The sequence below is a fragment of the Arachis ipaensis genome, chromosome B9 (genome assembly GCF_059453495.1).
Source record: "Arachis ipaensis isolate K30076 ecotype BB chromosome B9, ASM5945349v1, whole genome shotgun sequence".
Lineage (NCBI taxonomy): Eukaryota > Viridiplantae > Streptophyta > Magnoliopsida > Fabales > Fabaceae > Arachis > Arachis ipaensis.
Genome location: NC_142444.1, coordinates 150793000 through 150815027, shown reverse-complemented (window position 1 = coordinate 150815027; position 22028 = coordinate 150793000). Strand labels below are relative to the sequence as shown.

General features: G+C 36.2%; 1 protein-coding gene across 1 annotated transcript; it reads left to right on the top strand.

The window, feature by feature from the left end:
* Positions 1-18550: 18550 nt before the first annotated feature.
* Positions 18551-19795, top strand: LOC148546793 (uncharacterized). Its single transcript, XM_088499366.1, has 2 exons — positions 18551-19028; positions 19254-19795. The coding sequence occupies exons 1-2, from the start codon at positions 18551-18553 to the stop codon at positions 19793-19795; spliced, it is 1020 nt and encodes a 339-aa protein (XP_088355492.1).
* Positions 19796-22028: the final 2233 nt, after the last annotated feature.

Here is a 22028-nt window from a genome sequence, read left to right as displayed (position 1 = left end):
GCTGGAACAAGAGCTAGAACGACAGCGCGAAGCAGAGAAAAACCTGAGAGAAGTTGAGCTACGAAGAGAGCTCGAAGAAAAGCTCCTAAGACTAGAATCCAACCTCCGAGATAGGAATTCTCGCGCTGATCGAGAAGGCACCCCATCGGGGGGAGAAGACCCGTTCAGTGAAGATATCATGAGGGCTAAGGTTCCCATAAACTTTAACATCCCTGACATGGATTTGTATGACGGAACTACCGACCCTAAACACCACCTCAGCAACTTCGAAATTCGAATGTACTTAGCTGACACCTTAGATGCTACTCACTGCAAAGTCTTTCCGACTACTTTAACAATGGTGGCGATGAAGTGGTTCAACAGTCTTCCCCCCAGGTCGGTAACTAGCTTTGATAACCTCTCGCGTAAGTTCCTTACACGCTTTTCAATCCAGAAAGACAAAGTCAAGCATGCACCTAGCCTACTAGGAGTAAAATAGGAGGTCGGAGAACCCCTGAGAGACTACATGGAAAGGTTTAACAAGGCATGCTTAGAAATTCGAGATCTGCCCACTGAAGCTGTGATCATGGACCTAGTAAATGGACTCCGAGAATGACCCTTCTCTCAGTCTATCTCGAAAAGGCACCCGACCTCTTTGAGTGATGTACAAGAAAGAGCGAAAAAATACATCAACATAGAAGAAAACGCCAGTCTGCGGGAGCCGAGTTGGCGATCCGGGCTCCCTCACCCATCAAAAGAGAAGGAAACGAAGCCCAAGAAAAAAAAGTCGGGTCTGAAAGGCCCAGGAGATACATTCATATACTCCTCTGCGAGTTTCTCTAATCGACATGTACAGAGAAATTTGCCACACCGAAAAGCTACCTCCCCCTCGACCCATCAAGAATAAGAAGGGGGGAAGTCATAGCAAATATTGTGAGTACCATAAGTTGTTTGGTCACTCCACCAATGATTGTTAGGACCTAAAAAATGTGATAGAAAAGCTGGCCAGGGAAGGTCGGTTGGACAGATATCTTAGGAAAAAGTCGAGCGATCGTGGAAAATGAAAAAGAGATGACGAAAGTCACAGACAAAGAAGTCCGCCCCCGCAAACCCCCGAAAGATACATTCATATGATATCGGGAGGTTTTTCACGAGGAGGAGTGACAAAGTCATCTTGGAAAAGACATTTGAAAGAATTTTACCATGTCGGGAATCAAGGCCTCGACCTACCCACCATTTCATTCACCAAGGAAGACGAAAAAGGTATTGCGTCTGGGCATGACGACCCAGTAGTAATCACAATGATTCTCACCAACGCTCATCTACACAGAACTCTGGTAGACCAAGGGAACGCCGTAGACATCCTGTTCAAACCAGCATTTGACAAACTGGGATTGGATGAGAAGGAGTTAAGGGCTTATTCGGATACTCTCTTCGGATTGGGGGATGCTCCAATTAAGCCACTAGGCTTCATCCCCCTACATACAACTTTTGGAAGGGGAGGGAGACCCAAGACTCTGAGTATCGACTTTATAGTCGTCGATGTGGGCTCCGCCTATAATGCCCTGATAGGCAGGACAACCCTAAATCGGCTCGGAGCAGCGGTTTCTACCCTCCATCTTTATATGAAGTTTCCAACGCCAGAGGGGATCGCCACCATCAGAGGAGATCAGAAGCTAGCGAGAAAGTGTTACAACGAAAGCCTGAACCTGAGAGGTAAAGGCAAAGAAGTCAATACCATTGAGCTCGGAGGAGAACGAGCTAAGGAAGAACTACGACCACAACCCAGAGGAAAAACTGAAGAGGTGCAGATCGGGCAAAAGGCCAGAAAGAATATCAACATAGGAGCCAATTTGGCAGAAGATATGAAGCAGAAGTTGACAAAGCTCCTACAAGAAAATTCTGACCTCTTTACCTGGAAAGCCTCCGACATGCCTGGGATAGATCCCGAACTCATGTCACACAAATTGGCTGTGTACGCGGGATCCCGACCTGTCCAACTGAGAAGACGGAAGCTTGGACCCGAACGGACTCAAGTGGTTGAAGAGCAAGTACAAGCCCTGCTAGAAGCAGACTTTATCAGAGAAGTCAAGTATCCAACCTGGCGGGCGAATGTGGTGCTGGTAAAAAAATAGAATGGCAAGTGGAGGATGTGTGTTGATTATACCGACCTCAACAAAGCATGCCCAAAAGATCCATATCCCTTCCAAAATATTGATGCCCTATAGAATCCAGCTCGGGATATCAATACTTGTTGTTCATGGACGCATACTCGGGATATAACCAAATCCCGATGTCAGGAGAAAACGTCTTTCATCACACCTAGGGCAAATTACTGCTATGTGGTCATGCCCTTCGGGTTAAAAAATGTAGGAGCCACATACCAAAGGTTGATGAATAAGGTGTTTGCACCTCACCTTGGGGGTTTAATGGAAGTATATGTGGATGACATGCTAATGAAAACCAAGTGTAACAGCCCAGACCACCCGCTAGCACGATATTGTCCGCTTTGGCACACAAGGCCTAGTATGACGCGTTTTGACGAGTGAGTGTGGGGGGTTTTGGCTATCATCCCTATCGTCAAAGGCAAAACCGTGAGGCCTTGTGTGCCAAAGTGGATAATATCGTGCTAGCGGGTGGTCTGGGCTGTTACAGATGGTATCAGAGCCGGAGTCCGGATCGATGTGCCAGCGAGGGCGCTGGACTCCCTTAGGGGGTGGATTGTAAGGTCCCACATCGGTTGGGGAGGGGAACAAAGCATGCCTTATAAGGGTGTAGATACCTCTCCCTAGTATGACGCGTTTTGACAAGTGAGTGTGGGGGGCTTCGGCTATCATCCCTATTATCAAAGGTAAAACCGTGAGGCCTTGTGTGCCAAAGCGGACAATATCGTGCTAGCGGGTGGTCTGGACTATTACACCAAGCATGAGGCCAGCCTCCTGACCGACCTTTAACAAATCTTCAGCACCATAAGGGCACATGGGATGAGATTGAATCCCGGAAAATGCACCTTTGCAATAGAGGCTAGAAAATTTCTAGGATTCATGATAACACAAAGAGGGATGGATGCTAACCCCGACAAGTGTAGAGAAATCCCGGAGATGAAAAGTCCGGCTTGCCTGAAAGAAGTCCAGCAGTTAAATGGCTGACTTGCAGCTCTGTCTAGATTTCTAGCAGGATCAGCGTTGAGATCCCTCTCACTCTTTTCTCTATTAAGGAAAGGATGCCAATTTGAATGGACTCCTGAATGCGAAGAAGCCTTTCAGGAGTTCAAAAAGTTTTTAAACCAACCTCATGTTCTTACCCGACCTAAAATCGGCAAAGAACTCATCTTGTATTTGGTTGTCGCCGAGAAAGCTGTGGCGCCAGCATTAATACGAGAAGACGAGGTCGGACACTATCCTATCTACTTTACCAACAAAGTTCTACAAGGCCGTAAGTTAAGGTATAAAAAAACTTGAGAAGTTTGCGTACACCTTAATAGTGGCATCTAGAAGGCTCCGACCTTATTTTTAAACTCACACAATAAGAGTCTGGACGAACCAGCCTATGAAGCAAATCCTTTTAAAAACAGATGTTGTGGGCAGAATGGTTCAGTGGGCTATAGAGATATCCGAGTTCGACCTGAAGTATGAAACTCGGACGGCAATTAAAGCTCAGTGCCTGATCGACTTCATAGCAGAATACACAGGAGTGCAAGAGGAGGCCTCCACCGCCTGGGAAATATACGTGGATGGTTCGTCCAACAAAGTCGGAAGCGGTGCAGGTATCATACTAGTCAATCAAGAAGGAACTCAAATAGAAGTCTCCTTAAATTTGAATTTCCGGCATCCAACAATCAGGCAGAATATGAAGCACTGATTGCCGGACTGAAGCTAGCAGAAGAAGTCAGTGCGACCAAGGTAGCAATCTTCAGTGACTCTCAAGTGGTGACCTCACAAATTAATGGAGAATATCAGGCCAAAGACCCAAATACGAAAAGGTACTTAGAAAAAACTATGGAGCATCTTAGGTGATTCTCAGAGACCGAGGTTAGACACATAACTCGGGAGCTTAACAGCAGAGCCGACACCCTCTCCAAGTTGGCAAGTATGAAACCAGGAGGAAATAACAAAAGCATAATCCAAGAAACTCTCCAAGAGCCCTCAGTCACAAAGACGGGTACTAAACAAGACGTCTTAGAAGTTTCTGGCTTAGATCTCGGGTGGATGACCCCACTAATCAAATATATAAAATTCGACATCCTACCCGAGAAGGAAAAAGAAGCGAGAAAGATCCGGAAGGCAGCACAGAGTTACACCTTGGTGAAAAATGTCCTCTATAGAAGAGGAATTTTCACATTATTGTTGAAATGCGTCACGACTTCAAAAATAGAAGAAGTCCTGGAAGAAGTGCATAGTAGTATCTGCGGCAATCATCTCGGAGCAAGGTCTTTGGCCAGAAAGGTTATTCGAGCTGGATTCTACTGGCCAACCTTACAAAAAGATGCCGCCGACTTCGTAAAGAAATGTCAGTCATGCCAAATGCATGCCAACTTTCATGTCGCTTCCCCCGAAGAGCTTATCAGTATAACTTTTCCATGGCCTTTTGCAAAATGGGGATTGGACATACTCGTACCTTTTTCCCAAGCACCTGGGCAAGTGAAATACCTCATAGTGGGAGTAGACTACTTTATGAAGTGGATTGAAGCGGAACCATTGGCCACCATCACAGCACAGAGAAGCCGGAAGTTTCTCTACGAAAATATCATTACCAGGTATGGAATCCCCTATTCCATCACCACGGATAATGGTACTCAGTTCACCGACTCCACAGTAAAAAATTTGGTAGCCAGTATGAAAATAAAACATTAGTTCACCTCGATAGAGCACCCACAAGCAAATGGACAAGCTGATGCAGCCAATAAAGTTATACTGGCAGGATTGAATAAAAGACTTCAAGAAGCAAATGGAGCCTGGGCTGAAGAACTTCTTCAAGTACTGTAGGCCTATCGAACCACACCCCAGTCAACAACTAGGGAGACACCCTTCCGACTCACTTATGGCATAGAAGCCATGATTCCAGTGGAAGTCAACGAGCAAAGTCCAAGGGTGAGGTTCTATGATGAGGTCAGCAATATTCAAGTACACAAAGAAGAACTCGAACTACTTCCAGAAGTTCGAGAACAAGCCCAGATAAGAGAAGCAACGCTCAAGCAAAGGATGACGAGCAGATACAACAAGAAAGTCATTCGTAGAAACTTCACCTCAAACAACTTGATTTTGATTCGTAATAACATTAGAGTAAACAAGTTAGGTGAAGGAAAGCTCGCTGCCAATTGGAAGGGGCCATACAGGATAATTGAAGTACTCGGAAAAGGGTATTACAAAGTATTCGACCTGAATGGAACCGTGCTCCCTAGGTCATGGCACGCCTGCAACATGAGGAGATATTACAGTTAGGAGCGAACGCCGCTCCTTGATGTACTCTTTTTCCCGACTTCATGGTTTTTTTCCCAAAAAGGGTTTTCCTTAAGGGAGTTTTAATAAGGCATCAAAGCGGGGACTAGGGGTTGAAGGTCTTAAATCCCCTAGTAGCAAAAGCAAACTCTTGTAAAGTTATCTCCATCAAATTAACAAAGTACTCATTTTTATCTCTTCATAATTTCCATTGTTACTATTCTACGATACGCACCAATTTAAGCTCGATAAAGCGTGAAAATCCTTTGACCAACCCACGTGGTCGGCAAGATAAAATGACGAGGTACAAATCGAAGTAAAGAGGTTGTAGAAAACGATCATAATAACTCAGAAATAATACTACTAACGACTTGTGAGTCGGAAGGCCCGAGAAAAATGATATGCATCGCAAAAATAACCTAAGTTATGAAAATGGTTCAACAAGCGAAGCAAAATTGAATCTATAAGGTTAAAACAAACGAAAACAAGAGATATGAAAACCCCTTAAGGATTGAAGGTAAAGGTTTTCTCGCGAAGACCTCGCTAGAGTAAAGAACACTTAGCAAAAAAATTTTCCAAAAAGTATTGTTGGATAAATTATCTACCAACTCACTTGAGGAAAAGGTCTCTCCTGAAGCTTTGCAAAACAAAAAACAAAGGTTTCTTAGAAAAAAACCTTACGAAGCTAAAGACCATTCAACAGAAAAAGAAACACCAATTACGGGCACAAGTATTTTGTTAAAGGCCCTACCCAAATAGGGGCCAACAAAAACAAACAGTTGTCGTTAATGATCCTATTAAGGATCAAATGTCAAAGATCCACCAAAAGTAAAACATACGAAAATAAATAAATTATTCAAAGAGGGCCACAAGTCGGGCCCTAGTAGCTAAAAATCATTGGGAACCAAGAGGAGGATTGGAGTCATCGGCAAGAATGGAGCTCGGATCTGTTGCAGAAGTCGGAGGGGTCGGAGGGATCTCTTCGGCCGTAGTAGTCGGAGCCACACCTGGCTGAGAGGAAGAACTCGGCAGAAACCCTTCCATTTGGTTAGCCTCATGAGGAGGAGACTCAATAATGCGCTGCCCGCGAGTCTTCAACTCGGAGTCAGTCTCAGGACGAGGAGGAGAAACAATCGCCCCATTAATGACTACTTTGTCGGGGTGAAGGGGTGAAAGATCTGGGTCGGGAGCAAGGACTCCGACCTGTTCCTTAAAAACCCTGAACATCTCTTCAGAACTCTCAATAATGGAGTCCTCCAAGTTCTGATAAGTCTCCCGGTTCAGTTCAAGATGTTTTTTAAGGTCAATGTTATCAGAAAAGACCCTGATATAATTTTGCTCAACCTTCTCCTTAATCCCCTCAGCCATAGCACATTGAGCCATCAGCTTCTTCTCCCTTTCCTGGACCTGGGCTAGCTCCTCCTTTAGCCAGGAATTCTTCTCCTGCAGCCTTTTTTCATCTTCTTGATACATAACAATTCTCCCTTCAAGGTCCGCTATGGATTTTTGCGAAGCACTTAAGGGAGTTTTGTTGAGTATATCAAGAAGGGCAGTACAGACCCCAACAGTCCGAATACCCCCCCCCCCCGCGTACCAGAATCTGAAGATGGTTTCGTAAGGAAACATCATCCATGAAAATTTGGCTATGAGGAAGGATGTGCTTCCTTGCGAATTTCGGACCATCGAAACTGGCCTCCCAGCAGTAGAGGAACTGGTCTCTAAGGTCTTTCGCTTCTTCTTTTCAAGCTATGCAGAGGGCTGAACAGGGGGGACAAGGGCAGGAGGAGGAAGGGAAGAAGCATGGATAGGGTTTACCAGAATAGAACGGGAAGAGGAGGTTCTCAAACCAAAATCCCAGGAAGGATGAGTGCCAGAAGCTCCGACCTTCGCAGCATCAAGATGGGCACAAGCATTCCTCTTCGCCTCCTGAACTTTATGGTACGCTGCCTTCGACCCGACTTTCACCATTTCTGACATAAAGAACAAAAGTATGTTAGCATACGAGTAAAAAACAAATACAACTCGGAGATTATTAAAATATACCATAGGAAAACAAAAACAACCTAGCTCGGTCCTGACATAACTCGGAGCACCAAGAAGAAATTTCTTGGTGTCCAGGTTTAGAGCCCGTCCCCAAGCCTCTCGGAAAAAGTCAGCGACAGCCTCCTCCACCTCATCCAAATCCATCAGATTATATTTTTCTACAGGATGGGCCTCTACCCAATATAAAGGAAAACGGGGCTCATCATTCTCATCTAAGAAAAAGGGGCGATGACCTTCAACAGTCTGGATTTTGAAAAAGAAGTTTTTGAAGTCATGAAAAGACTTGTCAAAAATAGAAAAAACCTTCCGGCCCTGATTAGCTCGGAAGGAAACCCATTGTTGCTTGTTTTGTTTTTCCTTGGCACTAAAGGGTTTGGTCAAATGGAAGAGGTAGAAACAGATCCTTAAAGAAATCGGAAAGCCGAGTTCTTGGTTGACGAGTTAGTAAATCTTGAGAAAACCCCAAGAATTGGGATGGAGTTGGGAAGGAGCCACTCTACAATGAAAAAGCACCTCTATCTCGAAGTCAGTAAAGGGAATGATACCCTTCAAACGGGTGAAAACACCATCATACATAAAGATAAAATGAGGGTTAGCATCAACAAACCTCCCACAACAGACTCGATCCTCAGAGTCTGGAGCGACTAACTCATATTTGGATTCGTCAGAGTCAAGCCTACAAATCCTATGGTATTTTCTGAATTCAGTTACAAAACAGTGTCTACTAATGGGTTCTCAGATAGCACAGAGGAATCTACCCATCTCGATAAGGATTCGGGGATGCGAGAGGACACTTCTCAGAAAGAAAAAAATATAAGTAAAAAGGATAACACCTACATTATGGAAAAAAGAAGTCGTCAAAATAGCACACAGTAAGGCGGTTCTTTAAAAAAAACAAATATAACCAAACAACCGCAACAACAAGAAAAATGAATTTTGTAAAAACAAACATGCGAAAATCCTAGAGTTCTATACTGCAAATGAAAAGAGCTTTAAACTTCCCTCTGACGCACAGTATACCAAGCAGAAACAAAGAAGTACTGCATAAATGACGAAGGAAGATAAAAAAAGAACTAACCTTCTTTGTAGAACCAGAGAGAAGCAGCCACGGCGAAAAAAAGAAGGGAGAATGCTGTGGAATACCAATGAATGGAAAAACCTAAGGTTTAGAGTAAGAGAATGCAGGGAAAGGTAACTTCGAAAAGAAGACAAAAGAAAGGAAAGAAAGAAGAGGGAGAAACATTTATAATGCACTAGGGGCATAATCGTAAAAACGATTCGGTCATTAAAAGAATGTGTCGTTACCAATGTAACTTCTCGCCCATGTGTAAATACAGAAACTAAACGGATGCGGCGTTTGATTAGATGTGACGTTTGAAAATTCAAAATCACGTCGGTTTCAAAAAAACTAAAAACCACGTCGGTTTTCTGACATGAGAGAAGAAATCGACTTAAAGCGTCCCCGAGTTTGACTAATACTCGAATCCAACTCATAACTAAGAGATCGGACTCGAGTATGGGCACTGTTCATACCATGGCCCAGAACGTAAGCCAGGCCCAAATCAAGACAAGAGGCCCAATCCAAAAGGATGGCCTCCACGTACTATCCGACCTCTACCAGGAACTCGGAGTCAACACCTATTAAGCAGTCAACACTTATCCAAGTGAGTAACTGCCTCCTTGAATTTCTCACCTACCCACCTCTAGAAGAGAGATCCCAACAACCCTAAGATAAATGGACGGTTATCCACCATCATGAGTGGAACTACTTCAACAGTGGTTATTGGATCCTCTCTATAAATACACTATCTCACTCAGGTAAACCTAAGTTCCAATACTCTAAACCTGCTTACCCCTTGCTAACTTAGGCATCGGAGTGTTTTTGCATGTACCACCCCCATTCTTTCAAACTCACACAACTCCGACGGCGGCTCCCAAACTCAAAGCAAGTCGGAGACCACCCTCCTCTAGCGCTTGGGCCTCCCAAACAAGCCCAACCACCATCCAATTCTAGATAAACCCCGAAACAACAGTATATATAAAATTACTTTACTCTAATAGTGCATTAAAATTAAATCCTTAATTAAATTAATAAAATTCAGGTATAATAAAATTATAAATTTAATAATAATAAATTTTTTTTCTCAATTTACTAATTTACTTATTTTAGAGAATTTTGTCATAATTATATTTGCATTTAAATTATTAAAAATTATATTGCATATAATTAATAGTTCTACTCACATTATCATGAAAGACAATTATTTTGGCTGCAACGATCTCTCTTTTGATTTTTTTAACAAATGTACAATCCAGCAATTTCGTCTTAAAAATCTTAAAATATGGGACTATTATGCATAAACAATTGTTATAGTGTCTAAAAATATTTGTCTATTTTATAAAAAAAAAAAATTAAAATTTAATATTTAATTTTAAAAGAAAAGTTTTAGGTGCAAACACCACTGTATTCTTTCCGCCTTATTCTTCAAAAATGCTGACCTTGATTTTGGGGGGCCTTAAATGGTGGATATAGCTTCTCATGCTAAAACTTACTTTATAAATTATAAATTTATAATCTTCGATTCCATTTATTTATTTTTCTAACTAAATTGGGCACCCAAGAGTTCCTTTATGGGTACAGCTTTCAAGGGATGAATGATTTCGATCGTGATATTTTTTGTGTATACATTATACAATGTGACTCAAAAGTCTCAACTTCTCAAAGTGGGGGCACTACCACTAATTGCACCGCATGACAAGACTTGCAGTTGCAACGATCTATATATATATATATATATAATTGGAAAATTTCCAAATATTTTTAAAATATCGGTAGTAATTTTAATTATTAATTAATTAATTAATTAATATATATTATATATTTTTTATAACTGAAGTTAAATATTAAAATTACTTAAATACTGATATTTTTAAAATACTTAAATTTTTTTATAGAATATATTCCTTTTTATATGCATCATTTTTGAGAATTTTGATTTTAATATTATGATAGTTTAAAATAATTTATATATTTATTCAATTACATTTTTAAATAATTATTAAAGTTTGAATGAAAAAAAAATTTGTTTAACATAATAATATATAATTAGATATATTGTAAAGTTTTTTACATTAAAAATGCTGTACTAAAATTAAATTATTTTTAATAAATGTAAAAAGTAAAAAGATACTTTTTTTCAAATATTACCGAACATGCTAAAATATTTTTCTAAATAGTTAGAAAATATTATTTATGTTTTCAACTCACTTAGCTTTTTTCTTTTATGTTTAAAATTAAATCATTCTTTTATTATTAAATAAATTGTGAGACTCAATCAATTTAAATGTTTAACAGTGAATTAACTTGATAAAAAAAAATGATTGCAAACTAAATTAGGTTGATTTAGTAATAAGTTTATTAGTCTTAAACGATGAATGAATTTTTATCGTATCGGAATAAGAGATATAATGAAAAACAAAAAAAAAAAATGATTGCATGAACCAAAACGTTTTATTATTAATATTCTTATTTCTTATTATATTCCTTTCTGTGTTTCTAAACTCAGCTCCTCCCTTGTTGTAGGTTAATCTTAATGCTTATGCTTTAAAGAAAATCAAATTATAACTGAGATGTTAACGTCAAATTAATTCCATGCCTAATAATTAGGTTCACTACAGATTATTAGAGAAGTTTGAAATTGCATGCTGCACGTTGAAATTAAATAAAAGTGCAGAATAAACTCTCTTTTTTTTGAAATATATACTCAGATTCGATTCGGTTCTACATTTTTAATCAAATCATCATTTTTCTTCACGAAATTTTTATACATAATATTTTTATATCAACTATATTAGATATACATTAAAATTAATTATTAATATAAAATATATATTAAAAATAAATTAAATAATATATATTTATATAAAATATATAATAATTATTTTTAGTAATTAATTTTAATATATAAATAATATTTTTAATTTACACTAACAACAATACATATATATAAAAAATAACTACTAAATCAGATATTGATAAAACAAAAACTAAATATTAAAAATAAATTAAATAATATATTTATTTATATATAAATATATAAAAATTAATTTAATAATTCATTTTTAATATGCACATACCTTTTTTATTATACTAATTTTGGTTATTTTTTTATTCTCGTTCTATTTTTTTTAGAATAAATGAATAATACTACGTGTACAAGTCTTTTTATAATTAAGTCCAATTAAATTGGTACAAAGTCCAACAGAAAAAAATGCGTGCATACGTCGCTATTCCTTCTTTTTCGCATTTTTTACAGCACATAAATTTTTATTAGAGAACACAAAAACTTATTGATATAGCACACAAATCTTCGAAGCATAACTAATACACAAAATTTTATACATAATACAAACTTATCGATATAGCATACAATTTTTTACGCATAGCACATATTTTTGCACATAACACACAAATCTTTGCGCATAACACAAATTTTTACTGCAAATATATTTTGTTAGATGGGTGAATTAATATTCTAGATATGTAGTCTTTCAAAAATTTTTATATTACACATCAAAAATTTATGTGTTATGCGTACTTTATTGGTTAAATGCCAATGTTAAAATTTTTTGTACTATATACTAAAATTTGTGTGTCATTTACTAAAATTTACGTGTTATAAATCAAACTTTTTGTACTATAATTTTCTGAATACTTATAAGAGAAGAAGAAGATGAAGACGATCAGGACGATGATAATAACAATAAAAGAGGATGAGAAAGAAAAAAAGAAAAAATTAAACAACAATAATATAAAAAAAAAGAGCGGTAATACAGTGACAAGCACGATGATGACGACAACGGTGACAACAATAATAAAGACAATGACGTTGAAGAAGAAAAAAAAAGGGAATGTAAGAAGAAAATAAAGAAGCGATAATCGTTAAAGGAGAAAGAAATGTGCGCGAATAAATTTTTATTTTAAATAATTTATTTAAATTTAGTTACTCAAAAAACTTAGACACTTAGTATTTTTGATTTTTTAATACTTATTTGGACATGGTCGTGGTGGTGAAGTAATTAAGTTTCAACTTTATAAGCTACCCCCAACTAATTAATCTTGAACTTTTAATAAGATAAAAAATCATAAATTATACTATGTGTGCACCAAAATCAGTCACCAATATAAAATACATGCTGAAATATAAATATACATTAAAAATAAATTAAATTACATATATATTTATACATAAATACATTGATAATCGATTTTAGTGGCTGATTTTAGTGTACAAATAGTATTTTAAAAAAATCATATAGTATAGAACTATATCATGAATAAATCCAAAAAATACTGCTTGATTAAAAAGATGATTGTGTCGTACTCCCAAAAGAAGTAATCACATTGACAAGGTTGGTTGGTTGGCTGGTGCTCTCTGATCAATCACAACTTAATTGGAATTTTGCCTCTTGTGTTTGCTTCTTCACCTTATTTTGGTGGGTGTTCCTTATTATATGCCGTATCAACAAACAAAATTGAAATTACTCGGTTTTAATTTGATTAGATTAATAATGATAATAGAAAATGATAATGACATTTGTATTTTGATAATACTATTTATTTTTTTATAAATTTATACAAATATATAATAAAAAAAGATAATGTAATAAGGAGTGCTATTATCATAAATAAGAATGAAATTATTATTTTTCTAACAAACATAGCAATATTTTAATAAAATTACTACTTAAATTTATTAAGCCAGAGTGGTAATAATAGATAAAATTAAGGTGTAATATCAATAATAAAATTTGGTCTTATTAAATAAGATTTGTTATGGATTAAATCACACATTATATATCTCTATATCGTGTATCATATTTTTAATAAACATTGTTTACACATAATTTTTTGACCACTTGATTTATAAAAATGCTATTTGTATACTAAAATTAGCTATTAAAATCAGCCACTAATTTATTTATATATAAATACGTGTGTGATTTAATTTATTTTCAATATATATTTGTATTTCAATATATATTTTCTACTATATAATGACGGACTTTGGTAGCTAATTTTAATGTACACGTAACATAAATCTCTTATTTATAGTTTTTCATCTTTTTTTTTTATTTCTCGCTACTTGTATATCTTTCATAAGATGATATTCTATAATCTTTTTAACAATAGACGTTACTTCAATTATTTTTTCTTATATTATCATTAGATCATGCTAAATTTATACTCATTTAAGTTTTAAAAGTTATTTTCATTGCATATAAATCTATACACATTTTTGTCGTTTTAACCAACCCTCTTAAATTCTCTAATTTACACATCATTTTCAATTTTTTCATTATTTTTAATAATACACATTTTACTTTTAGTGTAATAAAAAAATTTTTCAATTTTTATTTATGTATTTTAGGGTAAAATATATTTTTTGTCTCTAATATTTTCTAAAATTTTCAAAATTACCCTAATATTTAATTTGATTCAATTTTATCCATAACATTTGAAATAGTTTCAATTTTACCTGTACTACCAAATTTTTACCAATTAACAGTTAGTCAAATGTTTTTTCAATTTTAACCCCCAATAAAAAATCCTAATCCCAAATGCCCCACCATCTCCATCATTCTAGCCTTCACTCTTACTCTCTTACCGTCACTTTCATCACTACTGCCTCCTCTCCTGCAGATTCCACGCCACTTATATGCCACACTATCTCACCCCTTTGTCCTCCCCTCCGCCTCTGCCTTTGTCTTTGGTTCGCCTTCCCCTTTGTCTTCGATTTGCCCCTCCGCCTATGCCTTTGGTTCGCACTCTCCTTCCTCCTCTCTCCTTCGCTATCGGACTCTGAATCCGAACCTGAACTCTCTGACTCTCCTTTCTCCGAATCTGAAGCTAAATCCAAACCAAAATTGGAGCTCTCGTCGCTACTATACCTCCTCTGCGACTTCCTCTTCCTCCTATACGACTTCTCGTCTTTTGAATCTGAACTATCTTGTCGTGATTTTCTCCTCAGACTGCTTCTGTGCTTTCTTTTCGTTTTCGAGTCTAATTTCAAATCTTCCCGCGCTTTTCGGGAATCTCTCTTCGACGTTGGTGGAGAATCATCTTCTTTGTCTCTTTCTAAGCTTCCCAACTTCTTCGTCAGCAAAGCACCTCTGTTGGTGTCTCTCGACAACATTGTTTCTATTTCTGTTACTCCTAACTTCTGGCGTCATAGTGAATTGAGTCAAGAATGAGTTTAGTGAGTTGATGACTTGGAATTAAAAAAATTGGTGCAGGAGAGTACATGTGGTAATGGTGGATGGGATGACGGTGGTGGTGGTAGTGGTTGTTGTGGTGGTGGTGATGAGATGAAGAGTTGGAGGGGTTGAAATTGGTTACGATTAGACGAGAGAAGGTTAAAATTGGAAAAACAAAATTTAACTAACTGTTGACTTGTAAAAATTTGATAGTAGGGATAAAATTGAAAGTATTTCAAACATTAGGCTGCATTTATTTTTGTGGACAAGACAGAACATTACACTGAGACAGAGATAATAGAAGAGAGATACTAAAAATTATTCTTTGTGTATTATGTTTGGATATAATGTACAAGACACTAATGTAATGTCCAATATTATGTTTGGATACACATGAATAAGGCTAAAATATTATGCAAAATGACTAAAATAGACATATCTCTCGTACCCTCCTCTCTTTTCCTCTATCTCTCACTTTTTTCTTACTGCCTAATCCTTCCCCAATTGCTGAAGGACGCTGGAAGAATGATACTTGCTATACCTGCTAAACTCTGCTTCTACCAATTCAGCCTTTCTTGTCCAACTCAACATTCAAAACTTTCTAGGAACAATTTATTTTCGTATTTTTTAAAAAATTTTCACTTTTCTACTTCTGAATTTTTTATTATGTAAATTGGGAGATTCAATAGATGCTAAATTTGATATTTTTATCCCAATTGAAAATAGAAGAAGAACACAATGAAAGAAGAAGAATACAAAGATAGAGAAAGAGCGGGGAGAATAGAGTACTTATCTATACTCTCTGGGTACCTCTCTCTAAGAACCTCTCTGAAAACGACGATGAAGAAAAGAAGTTCAAATTAGAATTAAAAAAAAGAGTAATTATCTATGGACAAAAAAAAATTCATTAAAAATCCATATCCATCCTCCTAAATCTCGTATTCATTATTGTCATTTGTTTAAAAGTGGACACAAAAAAAAAAAAAAAACTATCTTGGAGACACTGTGTCCAGTGTCCATGTCTCTCTATTTAAATACTTTTTAGATATTTATTGTTCATACCTCTGTGTCCTATCCACAAAAACAAATGCAGCATTAGGGACAAAATTAAATTAAATTAAATGTTAGGAATAATTTTAAAAAACTTCGAAAACATTAAAAACAAAAAAGCATAATTTACCTTAATATTTATTACTTCTTTTTATGTTGAACTTAAATTTCATATATCTATGTTATTGCAGTTTATGAACAAATCATACATTCTCAAAAAAAATTTCTACAAATCTATCCTTTTATTTAAATATTTTATTGTTTTTATGAGAGGATCAACAATGTCATTAGCGAAAAATATGTAGTACGAATTCTTCATAAGCATCTCTAAAATTAAAATAAAAAACGAGTCTAGAAATAATCCTTGATACATGTTGTTATGCGAATTTTTAGTAAATTTGGGGTTAGTTCGATATCTAATAATCTGGGAATAAAACTTACTTCTCTTTAAGAATTTCAGTTTTTAATTGTGCATCAAAAACTCTTGTTGGACTAGTGATGAAAAGAAAGAACATAGAAATAAAAGATAAAAACTACAAGGTTTGGAATGAAAAAGGTGTAAGAGAAGTAAAATAAACGACTAAATTTAAAGAATGCAATGAAAAAGGTGTAAGAGAAGTAAAATAAACGACTAAATTTAAAGAATGCAATAAATCGCCTTTTACATGATCAAAAGACTTTAAAATTCGAATAGATTAAAATAAAAGAAAAGAAGGAAAAAGACTTTGCAGAGAAAATAAAGTGTTGAAAAGAAAATTTGTAAGAGAATAAAAATAAAACGTAAAGACTGTAAAAGGAATCCTACAAAAAAAAAAGAACTCTGAACAAGATTAAAAAGTCTTTAGGAATGTGATTGCGAGAACTTTTTCTAAAATTAAATTCTAACTCTTATTCCTTTCAAATTATATCTATTTTATAGTCTTTTTCAACCAATCATAATTCCTTCATGTGCTCCACATACAAAGAAATCAAACATAGCTATTTCCGCTACAATAATAGTGTGATAACTGTCTTCAACAGTCTCAATTACTAGTCTTTCCATCACTTTGATCACAGATCCTCATTTTCGATATGTATCTTTGATCAATCTAATTTATTCATTTTCAATTACCTTAATCATCTTCTCGACATAAATCAGACAAATATCTTCAATTTATTCATAATCAAATTTAAATTATTTTTACCCAACACATATAATTTTACACCAACGAAAAATTCTTATGTGACACAACTTTAAGTTGCAATAATCACTTTATAATTAATTAGAAGGGAAGTTATTAAGGAAATCACGCTTAAAAAGTTAATAATTAATAACTAGGAGTATGTAAATAAACAAAATGGGACAATAGTCGTCCCATCTTATCTATTATGACGACAAATTATTCTATACATTACACAGCAAGATCTATAATCTACAAAATTAATTGTTATTAGTTTATGCTAGTGTAAGTCCAAAACCTAATCCCGTTGCAACATTTTGAAAAATGTATACAAAACGGGTATTGTCCTAATCCGAATGATTTGATGGATTCTGGTCGAAATCAAAGTTTCGGCAAAATTAAAATGAGGTAGGATTAAAGTACCGTGTGGTGAATTGCTACTATAATATCATGAATACATCATCATATCATACTATCCCTGCTTTGACAAACCTAACTACTTTTAATTTTAATTTTAATGTTTTCTATTTGATTGAGGACCAGTCAAATGTGTTGTCATCGATCATTTGTGAAAGAAAAACAGCAAGAAATTCCAAAGTTTGGTGCAATAAAATCAAATATAATTTATACGGATCAATCCATCATATTCTCTCTAATTATTTATTGGGTAAATTACTTTTTTTCGTCTCTAACATTTTGAATCAAAATTAAAATCATTTCAAATTTTTTTTTAATTAATATTGATCCGTTAGCTATAACCCAACCCAATTGAAACCTATAATTCGAAATCTAAATTAAATGAATAATCACGTGCCAACCCAAACTCATGCGATGATCTCTCCCACGAATTTCTCTAAACAAACACAACGGGTCACTAAAACGTAGTTAACAAATAATTATCTTAATTTCCTCAATAGCTTGGAGGTATCAATAACCATCTATAAACACAATTTTATAAATACAAAAAGATCTGAGAGATAAAAGATACGTAATTCATTCTGAATATTATCTCTATTATCTTATACTTCCTCTAACTTGAGTATTGGAGTGCCTTTGCAGGTACTCACTACCGCTGTTCTTGGAAAAGCCAACTTATACTTCATCTCATTCAATGAGAAGCGAGTTCAAGCGTTAAATCGAACGAGCTATACCTTGAAATCAACTACTCACACAGGAACATTTGGCACCCACCGTGGGGCTGAATATACTTAACCCCAATATTATTTTTCTGTCCGATTGTTTACCCTCTTTTGCAAGAAATAATCTATGGCGGACGAACCAAGCAACCCCCTTCCTCCCCCCACTCAAGCTGAACTATTGACCATCAATGAATCCTTGCAAGTAGAGAACCAAAAAATGACTGATTTATTACGTCAGAAGTAAAACAGCCAAAGTAAGAGAGGATAACATAAGAACACTGAGAACAAAAATGATAAAGACGAATACACGTCGAAAGCCAAGCCTACAATAACAACCTCAACAAAGGCGACCATGAAGAGGACCATTCCTTTTTCGAAAGACATCATGGACTTCCAGGTGTCCAAAAACTTTACCCTACCAATGACGTTAAAACCTTATAAAGGAATAGGTGATCCCAACATGCATGTCACTAAATTTTACACGATGATGTTCATGAATGGTGAATTCAATCCAATCTTCTATCGAACATTTTCTACTTTTTTAGATGGTGCTGCCTTGATCTGGTTTTCTAATTTGCCTGCAGGTTCTGTATCAAGTTTTAACGAGCTGGCCGACCTTTTTGTCAAGAACTTTGCTACGTCAAAGATTTATATGCACGATTCAGATTACCTCAGCACCATAAGGCAAAGTCAACACGAGAGTCTCAAAGACTACATGACGAGATTTGCCAAAGCGACCATGGAGATACCCAATCTCAACCCGGAAGTCCACTTGCATGCCTTGAAGAGTAGACTCCACCTTGGCAAATTCCAGGAGACCATAGTCGTCACGAAGCCAAAGACATTGGCCAAATTCTGTGAAAAGGCAATAAGTCATATTGAAATAGAAAAACTTCGACAAATCCGGAAAGTAGAGAGGCCTAACCCTAATAGAGAGGAGAAAAAGTGGAACAAGTACTCGAGTAATAAAACATATCAAAAACCATTCAAACTAACGCCAAAGTTTGACACGTACACCCCCTTTTAATACCAAAAGAGAGAATATAATCAAATATATCCTACACTCCAAGCTGATCAAACCACCAAACAAAGCAGGGACATACCAGGACCAACGATATGTGGACAAGTCTAAATATTATATCTTTCATAAAAAAAAATATGGTCATACCATGGATGACTATTTATAGCAAAAGACCTTCTCGAAAAGTTAGCTCGACAAGGCTTGCTAGACAAATATATCGATAGTCGAGAACAACAACGGAACATGGAAGACCCTGGCCACCATTCTAAATCAACCGTCAATCACATAGACAAAGGAAAAAAGGTAGATGATAATCCTAACCCACTTCGCAGAATTATTAATTGCATTTTTGGTGGTTTTGCAGGTGTCAGATGTAGCAATTTGGCCAGGAAAAGGACCTATAGAACCATGATGTCAGTTACTGATTTTGAACCGACTTATACAACTCATATAGACGTCTCAGACGTCACATTCAGTTCTTCAGACTGCAAAGCAAGTGACAAAAGCCTGGATGACCCTGTAGTCATATCATTACAAGTCGGCAAATCATTGGTGAAAAAAGTTCTCATGGACCCAGGCAGCGGCATCGATGTATTGTTCTACTCCACATACCAAAAAATGAAGCTAAGTGACAAAGCTCTCCAACCTTCTACAGGTGAACTGGTAGGTTTTTCAGGTGAGCGCGTTCCAATCCAAAGTTATATATAGTTACAAACAACACTAGGCAATTTTCCTAATTGCAAAACCCCAGACATTCAATATTTGGTTGTGGAATGGAAAAGCCCATATAATAACATCCTAGGCAAACCTTATTTAAATGCTTTTTGTGCTCTTGTTTTCACTTTACATTTGTATGTTAAGTTTTCTTCATAGGACAATAAAATTATCACCATTCATGGCGATCAAAAAATGGCTAAACAATGCTATAACGCAAGTCTAAAAGCAAACTCTCCAAGACACGCCGACCAACAATATGTACAAACAGTCTATAACTCAAAAAGTCTGCCTGCCTTGGCCGACCTGGATCCACAGACCAACCAGCAAGACCGACCTATGCCAACAGACAATTTAATAAAAATAAAATTGACAACAGATGAATATAAGCATACCTATATTGGAGATGCTTTACAAGGACAAGAGAAAGAACACCTTATCAAATTACTAAAGCAAAAACATTGACCTATTTGCCTGGACCCCAACAGATATGCCAACATTGACCCAAACATCATCTGCCACAAACTTGCCATCAACCCATTCATCCGACCTATAGCTAAGAAAAAACGCCACCTTGGTACAGACAAGAGGGAAGCCTCCTTAAAAGAAACCCAGAAACCACTCAATGCTGGATTTATAAAGGAACTCAGATTCGTAAGATGGTTAGCAAATGTCGTCATGATTAAAAAACACAATGATAAGTGGAGGATGTGCGTGGACTACGTCGATCTCAACAAGGCATGTCCAAAAGATGCATATCCTCTCCCTTGTATTGACAAATTAGTTCATAGCTCATCTGGTTTTCAATGTTTAAATTTTATGGATGCTTATTCCGGTTATAACCAAATACTTATGTGTCCGACTGACCAGGATAAGACTACCTTTATTGTTGACCATGGCAACTTTTGTTACAAGGTTATGCCTTTTGCGCTAAAAAATGCAGGGGTAGCTGGTGCGGTATTTTTCAACCACACTTACTAACCGGCAAGTGCACCGGGTCGTACCAAGTAATACCTTACGTGAGTAAGGGTCGATCCCACGAGGATTGATGGATTAAGCAACAATAGCGTTTGATAGGATTAGTTAGACAAACAAAAATTGGTGTTGAGATGCAGTATAAAAGACATTAAACAATATCAAAAATATTAAAGATAGGCAGATAATTAAGTTGGGAATAAAATATGGAGAATATAGTTAAGGTTGCAGAGTTATCTATTTTTCCGGATTAATTTTTCTTACTAACTATTTTAATCATGTAGGATTTAATTTATGGCAAACTATATGTGACTAGACCCTAATTCCTTAGATCTTCCTAGTCTCCTCTAAAATTCATCAACAGCCAATTCCTTGGTCAATTAATTCCAATTAGAGTGTGACAATCAAATTTCAGGTTATATGCCACAAAAACTCTAATTACCAAAAAAATAAAAGGATTATATGTCACGTATCCCGTTAAGTCCAAATAATTAAAATTTAGGAGAATATGTTTTCAACCTGTTGTTCAAGTAAAGAACTTTTCCAAGTTTTACAGGAACTCAAATAGAAAGAGGGTCATACTTCCGTTCCACCCAAATTCATAAAATAAAGAGCGAAAACAATTCTTAAATTATAAATTCATACATAAATTAAAATAGTAGAAGCAATAAAATTAATCCATAGAAATAGACAGAGCTCCTAACCTTAACAGTGGAGGTTTAGTTGCTCATGGAAAAGAGAAAATAAGGATTCAGGTCCAAATATACAGAGTTACAATCTGATGGCATCAGATCCCTTTTTATAACTAATCCTAATAAATTTAAAATCTAATATTTAAAATTAAACTTAAAATAATATCTTTTCCTAATTTAAGATTTGAATTTAAATTTGAATTAATTAACAGATCTTCAGTTGATGGATGTGGACCACTTGTTCTGTCCATTCTGCAGCTTCTAATCTGTGTTTTCAGGGCTGAAAATTGAGTTAAAACAGCCCAGAAATCGCCCCCAGCGTTTTTCTGCATTTTCTGCAGATGGCGCATGTGACGCATCCGCGTCGTCCACGCGTTCGCGTCAGGCACGCGATCGCGTCATTGCGATTTCCTCCATTCCGCGCGGTCGCGTGAGCCATGCGTCCGCGTCGGTATTCGCTGGTCATCTCTTTGACTTCTTCTCTTTCTCTGCAGAAACTCCATCAAATTCCGCCAAATGCTACCTAAAATAAACAGTATTGTACAAAACTCAAAATAGCA

What these genes read in the sequence shown, in the direction of transcription:
- LOC148546793 (XM_088499366.1), top strand. Translation starts at nt 18,551, where the DNA reads ATGATGTTCATGAATGGTGAATTCAATCCAATCTTCTATCGAACATTT. An exon ending in AAAGTGGAACAAGTACTCGA is followed by an intron (nt 19,029 to 19,253) that starts GTAATAAAACAT and finishes GACTATTTATAG; the next exon opens with CAAAAGACCTTCTCGAAAAG.